This window comes from Rhinoderma darwinii, chromosome 1 (genome assembly GCF_050947455.1).
Source record: "Rhinoderma darwinii isolate aRhiDar2 chromosome 1, aRhiDar2.hap1, whole genome shotgun sequence".
Lineage (NCBI taxonomy): Eukaryota > Metazoa > Chordata > Amphibia > Anura > Rhinodermatidae > Rhinoderma > Rhinoderma darwinii.
Window position 1 is genome coordinate 1,938,206 of NC_134687.1, and position 8,574 is coordinate 1,946,779.

The window sequence follows — 8,574 nt, forward strand, 5'->3', positions numbered from 1 at the left end:
ACAGTGAAAAGAGAAGGAAATCCAGCAGCCCAGATTATTTCAGGAGAGGAGCATGATGATGTTTTGTTACATATATATATTATATATATACATACAAACACATTCACTGTTCAGCCATAATATTACAACCACCCGCCTAATATTGCACAGTCGACCTCGTGCTGCCCATACCGCTCTGACCCGTCATCATGGACTCAACAAGACGTGTGAAGGTTCCTCTAGTCTCTGGCACAAGACGTGTGAAGGTTCCTCTGGTCCCTGGTACAAGACGTGTGAAGGTTCCTGTGGTCTCTGGTACAAGACGTGTGAAGGTTCCTCTGGTACAAGACTTCTGAAGGTTCCCGTGGTCTCTGGTACAAGACGTGTGAAGGTTCCTGTGGTCTCTGGCACAAGACGTGTGAAGGTTCCTGTGGTCTCTGGCACAAGACGTGTGAAGGTTCCTGTGGTCTCTGGCACAAGACGTGTGAAGGTTCCTGTGGTCTCTGGCACAAGACGTGTGGAGGTTCCCCTGGTCCCTGGCACAGGACGTGTGAAGGTTCCTCTGGTCCCTGGCCCAAGACGTGTGAAGGTTCCTGTGGTCTCTGGCACAAGACATCTGAAGGTTCCTCTGGTCCATGGCACAAGACGTTGGCCGCAGATCCTGTACTTCCTGTAAGGTGTGAGGTGCGGCCTCCATGGACTTGTTTCTCCGGTACATCACACAGATGATCGATCGGATTGAGATCTGGAGAATTTGGAGACATCTTGAAGTCTTTGTCATGTTCCTCATCATTCCTGGACAATGTCTGCAGTGTGGCGGGGGCATTATCCTGCTGACGGGGCATTCCCTAATGAATAGAAGGGGGGTCTGCAGAAATGTTCAGGTCGGTGGTACGTGTCACATCCACATGAATATCAGGACACAAGTTTTCCCAGCAGAACATTGTCCAGATCATCACCCTGCCCCCGCTGGCTTGTCTTCTACCCATAATGCACCCTGCTGCCATTTCACCAGGTAAGTGACGCACCCGACCGTCCACATGATGTAACACGTGATTCATCAGACCCGGCGTCTCCTTCCATTGCTCCATGATCCACTTCTGATGACCACGTGACCATTGTCGGTGGTGGACGGGGGTCGGCCTGGGCGCTCTGACCGGTCTGCAGCTACACAACCCCATATACAGCGAGCTGCGATGTTCTGCGTGTCCTGACATATAGTCAGAAGAGCTTGATCAGTAATTTGTGGTACAGCAGATCCTCTGTGGGATCCAACCATACAGGCCAGCCTCCCCTCCCCCGCACATTAATGAGCCTTGTGTGTCCATGATCCAGTCCCCATTGTCCTTCCTTGGAGCACTTTTGGTAGGTACTGAATGCATACTGGGAACACCCCCACAAGCCCGGGACCACCCCACAAGCCCGGGACCACCCCACAGGACCGGGCATTCTGGAGATGATCTGACCCCGTCGTCTCCACATCACAATTCGGACCTCGTCACAGTCGCTCAGATCTTTACACTTCTCTCTATTTTTCATGATAACATCAACTTCAAGACCTGACTGATCAATTGTGCAGAATATCCCCCCCCTAATATATCTCCCCCTTGTCAGACACCATTGTAACCAGATCATCGATCTTATTCAGTGTGCAGCCATAGAAACCTATATAGACCCCCCCCCCCTCCCATCATTGCAGCAAGAGCATGCTCCACAGCGCCCCCATGTGGTAAATGAGAGTCACACATATCCGGGTCGCAGCGCCCCCATGTGGTAAATGAGAGTCTCACATATCCGGGTCGCAGCGCCCCCATGTGGTAAATGAGAGTCTCACATATCCGGGTCGCAGCGCCCCCATGTGGTAAATGAGAGTCACACATATCCGGGTCGCAGCGCCCCCATGTGGTAAATGAGAGTCACACATATCCGGGTCGCTGCGACCCCTCACGTGTACTCCTGTCCTCTGCTTCCTGATAACATTATTATTTATCATATAGAACAATGCAGAAAGGTGGAATTACAGACATTTATACATACAGCAAGTATATATACATATAGCAACAGTGCAGTGGGGGAGGGGGGCTATGTTATTATAACACTAATATACACAGTGTCCGTAACATTATCATCCCAGCGAGGGGTAATGGGTTCTCTTTCCTCCTTTACACACAATATAAAGGTAAATGCTCCGCACATGACACCCACAGTCTCAGGAAATATAATCCAGAAGACTACAAGCCTCTACCTGGGACTCTGTAGCCTCTAGAACAGGGTGTATCTGATGATTTACAGGGCGTATCTGATGATTTACAGGGCGTATCTGATGATTTACAGGGCGTATCTGATGATTTACAGGGCGTATCTGATGATTTACAGGGCGTATCTGATGATTTACAGGGCGTATCTGATGATTTACAGGGCGTATCTGATGATTTACAGGGCGTATCTGATGATTTACAGGGCGTATCTGATGATTTACAGGGCGTATCTGATGATTTACAGGGTGTATCTGATGATTTACAGGGCGTATCTGATGATTTACAGGGTGTATCTGATGATTTATAGGGTGTATATGATGATTCCTCGGGTGTATCTGATGATTTCTGGGGTGTATATGATGATTCCTCGGGTGTATCTGATGATTTCTGGGGTGTATCTGATTTCTGGGGTGTATCTGATTTCTGGGGGTATGTGATGATTTCTCGGGTGTATCTGATGATTTATAGGGTGTATCTGATGATTTCTGGGGTGTATCTGATGATTTCTGGGGTGTATCTGATGATTTCTGGGGTGTATATGATGATTCCTCGGGTGTATCTGATGATTTCTGGGGTGTATCTGATTTCTGGGGTGTATCTGATTTCTGGGGGTATGTGATGATTTCTCGGGTGTATCTGATGATTTATAGGGTGTATCTGATGATTTCTGGGGTGTATCTGATGATTTCTGGGGTGTATATGATGATTCCTCGGGTGTATCTGATGATTTCTGGGGTGTATCTGATTTCTGGGGTGTATCTGATTTCTGGGGGTATATGATGATTTCTGGGGGTATATGATGATTTCTGGGGTGTATATGATGATTTCTGGGGGGTATGTGATGATTTCTGGGGGTATCTGATTTCTCAGGTATATATGATGATTTCGGGGGTATCTGATAATTTATGGGGGGTATCTGATAATTTATGGGGGGTATCTGATAATTTATGTATCTGATAATTTATGGGGGTATCTGATTTCTGGGCTGTATATGATGATTTCTCGGGTGTATATGATGATTTCTCGGATGTATATGATTTCTGGGGTGTATCTGATGATTTCTGGGGGTATACGATGATTTCTCGGCTGTATATGATTTCTCGGGTGTATATGATGATTTCTGGGGTGTATATGATGATTTCTGGGGTGTATATGATGATTTCTCGGGTGTATGTGATGATTTCTGGGGGTATCTGATTTCTCGGGTGTATATGATTTCTGGGGGTATATGATTTCTCGGGTGTATATGATGATTTCTGTGGGGTATGTGATGATTTCTTGGATGTATATGATGATTTCTGGGGTGTATATGATGATTTCTGGGGTGTATATGATGATTTCTGGGGGGGTATCTGATGATTTCTGGGGGGGTATCTGATGATTTCTGGGGTGTATATGATGATTTCTGGGGTGTATCTGATTTCTGGGGGTATATGATGATTTCTGGGGTGTATATGATTCCTCGGGTGTATCTGATGATTTCTGGGGTGTATCTGATTTCTGGGGTGTATCTGATTATTTCTGGGGGTATATGATGATTTCTCGGGTGTATATGATGATTTCTGGGGTGTATATGATGATTTCTTGGGGGTATGTGATGATTTCTGGGGGTATCTGATTTCTGGGGGTATCTGATTTCTCTGGTGTATATGATGATTTCTCGGGTGTATATGATGATTTCTCGGGTGTATCTGATGATTTCGGGGGGTATCTGATGATTTCGGGGGGTATCTGATGATTTCGGGGGGTATCTGATGATTTATGGGGGGTATCTGATTTCTGGGCTGTATATGATGATTTCTCGGGTGTATCTGATTTCTCGGGTGTATATGATGATTTCTCGAATGTATACGATGATTTCTGGGGTGTATCTGATGATTACTGGGGGTATACAATGATTTCTGGGGGGTATATGATGATTTCTGGGGGGTATATGATGATTTCTGGGGGTATAAGATGATTTATGGGGGTTTATGATGATTTCTCGGGTGTATATGATAATTTCTGGGGGGTATGTGATGATTTCTGGGGGGTATGTGATGATTTCTGGGGGGTATGTGATGATTTCTGGGGGGTATGTGATGATTTCTGGGGGTATCTGATTTCTCGGGTGTATATGATGATTTCTGGGGGTTTATGATTTCTGGGGTGTATATGATGATTTCTGGGGTGTATATGATGATTTCTGGGGTGTATATGATTTCTGGGGTGTATATGATTTCTCGGGTGTATATGATTTCTGGGGGTTTATGATGATTTCTCGGGTGTATATGATGATTTCTGGGGGGTATGTGATGATTTCTCGGGTGTATGTGATGATTTCTGGGGGTATCTGATTTCTCGGGTGTATATGATGATTTCTGGGGGTTTATGATTTCTGGGGTGTATATGATGATTTATGGGGTGTATATGATGATTTCTGGGGTGTATATGATTTCTGGGGTGTATATGATGATTTCTCGGGTGCATATGATTACTGGGGGGTATCTGATGATTTCTGGGGGTTTGATTATTTCTGGGGTGTATGATGATTTCTGGGGTGTATATGATGATTTCTGGGGTGTATCTGATGATTTCTGGGGTGTATCTGATGATTTCTGGGGTGTATCTGATAAATTCTGGGGGTTTATGATGATTTCTCGGGTGTATATGATTTCTCGGGTGTATATGATGATTTCTCGGGTGTATATGATGATTTCTCGGGTGTATATGATGATTTCTCGGGTGTATCTGATGATTTCTGGGGGTATACGATGATTTCTTGGGTGTATACGATGATTTCTCGGGTGTATACAATGATTTCTCGGGGGTATATGATTTCTGGGGGTATAAGATGATTTCTGGGGTGTATATGATGATTTCTGGGGTGTATATGATGATTTCTCGGGAGTAGGTGATGATTTCTCGGGAGTAGGTGATGATTTCTCGGGTGTATGTGATGATTTCTGGGGGTATCTGATTTCTCGGGTGTATACAATGATTTCTCGGGGGTATATGATTTCTGGGGGTATAAGATGATTTCTGGGGTGTATATGATGATTTCTGGGGTGTATATGATGATTTCTCGGGAGTAGGTGATGATTTCTCGGGAGTAGGTGATGATTTCTCGGGTGTATGTGATGATTTCTGGGGGTATCTGATTTCTCGGGTGTATATGATGATTTATGGGGGTTTATGATGATTTCTGGGGTGTATATGATGATTTCTGGGGTGTATATGATGATTTCTCAGGTGTATATGATGATTTCTCAGGTGTATATGATGATTTCTCAGGTGTATATGATGATTTCTGGGGGTATATGATGATTTCTGGGGGTTTATTATGATTTCTCGGGTGTATATGATTTCTGGGGTGTATATGATTTCTCGGGGGTATCTGATGATTTCTGGGGGTATACGATGATTTCTCGGGTGTATATGATGATTTCTGGGGTGTATATGATTTCTCGGGTGTATATGATGATTTCTCGGGTGTATATGATGATTTCTCGGGTGTATATGATGATTTCTGGGGGGTATGTGATGCTTTCTCGGGTGTATGTGATGATTTCTGGGGGTATCTGATTTCTCGGGTGTATATGATTTCTGGGGGTATATGATTTCTCGGGTGTATATGATGATTTCTGTGGGGTATGTGATGATTTCTTGGATGTATATGATGATTTCTGGGGTGTATATGATGATTTCTGGGGTGTATATGATGATTTCTGGGGGGGGTATCTGATGATTTCTGGGGGGGTATCTGATGATTTCTCGGGTGTATATGATGATTTCTCGGGTGTATATGATGATTTCTGGGGGGTATGTGATGCTTTCTCGGGTGTATATGATGATTTCTGGGGGTTTATGATTTCTCGGGTGTATATGATTTCTCGGGTGTATCTGATGATTTCTTGGGTGTATCTGATGATTTCTGGGGTGTATCTGATGATTTATGGGGGTATAGGATGATTTCCGGGGAGTATCTGATGATTTCTGGGGTGCACCGGGTCTGGATGTTACGCCTCTGTGTTTATAACTGCACATATCTGATGATCTCGTTCAGGTCATAGCCAGTCACAGCAAAGGACGAGCCCTGAGGGTCACAGAAGCGAGCGCCACAGATCTGGGTATCTGTCACACACTCCGAGTGACGGTGCTCCACCTGTGAACAAGACGTGGCATTAGAGGGTGGAGGAAAGCCACGGCGTCGGCAGCCACAATCCCCAATATATCACCTCAATGAGCCCAGACTCCTCACAACGACTTATCTGCCAGACCTGAACAAAGGAGTCTTCTGCCCCAGAAAGCAGCTGCAGGGAAGAAATATACAGGGAGGGAATAACATATACATATATACTAACGTCACCAGCACATCATGTATGAACAGAACCTCCACATAGGACCTTACTCTTCCAGACTCGGGAGCGACATCCAAAGTGTAGATCCACCTGGCGTGGGAATCCAGCTCAGCACTTATAGCTCCAGTGGTGGCGTCGTATAGACGTATCTGCCCCGTGCCATAAGCAGCAGCAATCACCCCGTCCCACAACTTCACCGAGGAGCAGGTGACGCTGGAGGACACAGGAGACTGAGGTCATACATCATATATACACTCCCGACTGATACAAGGCTAAGTACCCGACAGCGCCAAACACTCACCCGTACGCTGAAATCTTCGTCACCAGACGAAAATCTTCTCCAGATTTCCAAACACAAAGAACCCCGGAATCATCGGCTGTCACAAGGTCAGAACCCCGATCCTGCGAGTATAGAGGAGGTCAGTATACGGAGGTCGGGGGATATAGAGCTGTATTGTGTATAGATGAGGTCAGTACAGGGGGGTCGGGGATATAGAGGTGTATTGTGTATAGATGAGGTCAGTACAGGGTGGTCGGGGGATATAGAGGTGTATTGTGTATAGATGAGGACAGTACAGGGAGGTCGGGTGACATAGAGGTGTATTGTGTATAGATGAGGTCAGTACAGGGGGGGGGTCGGGGGATATAGAGCTGTATTGTGTATAGATGAGGTCAGTACAGGGTGGTCGGGGGATATAGAGCTGTATTGTGTATAGATGAGGTCAGTACAGGGAGGTCGGGGGATATAGAGCTGTATTGTGTATAGATGAGGTCAGTACAGGGAGGTCGGGGGATATAGAGCTGTATTGTGTATAGATGAGGTCAGTACAGGGAGGTCGGGGGATATAGAGCTGTATTGTGTATAGATGAGGTCAGTACAGGGAGGTCGGGGGATATAGAGGTGTATTGTGTATAGATGAGGTCAGTACAGGGAGGTCGGGGATATAGAGCTGTATTGTGTATAGATGAGGTCAGTACAGGGAGGTCGGGTGATATAGAGGTGTATTGTGTATAGATGAGGTCAGTACAGGGTGGTCGGGGGATATAGAGCTGTATTGTGTATAGATGAGGTCAGTACAGGGAGGTCGGGGGATATAGAGGTGTATTGTGTATAGATGAGGTCAGTACAGGGAGGTCGGGGATATAGAGCTGTATTGTGTATAGATGAGGTCAGTACAGGGAGGTCGGGGGATATAGAGGTGTATTGTGTATAGATGAGGTCAGTACAGGGTGGTCGGGGGATATAGAGCTGTAACACGCTGGGTGATATTTCTATTTATTGTTTGTATGTGACCAATATGACGGGGACGTCTGTCACGTGTTCTTTTCTTGTGTTATTTCAATTACGGGTCAAAGTTTATTGCCTTTCCCTTGGTATGCAGAGATTATGTGCTAGTTCTCTGTACTGACCCCTCATATCATGATAATGAGATCACCTCTCACCTTTCCGTCACACGTCTCTCGCGATATGTCAGTAATAGGGTCCCTGTGTTCAGCCAAGACTTCTGCCAGTGTAATGTTTGTGCCTTTAGTGGGGATATCGAACACCAGGACAAGGCCAGAGGATGTTCCTGCAGACAGCAGAATACATTAATCTCCAGGAAAATATTATATTTTATAGGTCCAAGATGTTCTTCAGCTGTAATAAATCCATATAGTAATGAGGAGACCAAACCTGTCTGTAGTAAATAACGCTGGCCTCATAATGTCTCATCCTGACTACTGTAACCCGCTACCTGTCAGTAGTAAATAACGCTGGCCTCATAATGTCACATCCTGACTACTGTAACCCGCTACCTGTCTGTAGTAAATAACGCTGGCCTCATAATGTCACATCCTGACTACTGTAACCCGCTACCTGTCAGTAGTAAATAACGCTGGCCTCATAATGTCTCATCCTGACTACTGTAACCCGCTACCTGTCTGTAGTAAATAACGCTGGCCTCATAATGTCACATCCTGACTACTGTAACCCGCTACCTGTCTCTAGTAAATAA

General features: G+C 45.4%; 1 protein-coding gene across 1 annotated transcript in view; it reads right to left on the minus strand.

Annotated features, from left to right (window-relative positions):
* Positions 1–1,991: 1,991 nt before the first annotated feature.
* The window catches only part of WDR54 (WD repeat domain 54), a 10,331-nt gene continuing 3,748 nt past the window's right edge, over positions 1,992–8,574 (minus strand). Inside the window, exons 2-6 of the mRNA XM_075844858.1 lie at positions 8,021–8,148; positions 6,879–6,979; positions 6,628–6,790; positions 6,455–6,529; positions 1,992–6,381 (exon numbers count right to left, since the gene is read on the minus strand). Coding sequence (XP_075700973.1) covers positions 6,250–6,381; positions 6,455–6,529; positions 6,628–6,790; positions 6,879–6,979; positions 8,021–8,148 — 599 coding nt within the window. The 3' untranslated portion in view covers positions 1,992–6,249. The remainder of the gene's footprint in view (positions 6,382–6,454; positions 6,530–6,627; positions 6,791–6,878; positions 6,980–8,020; positions 8,149–8,574) is intronic.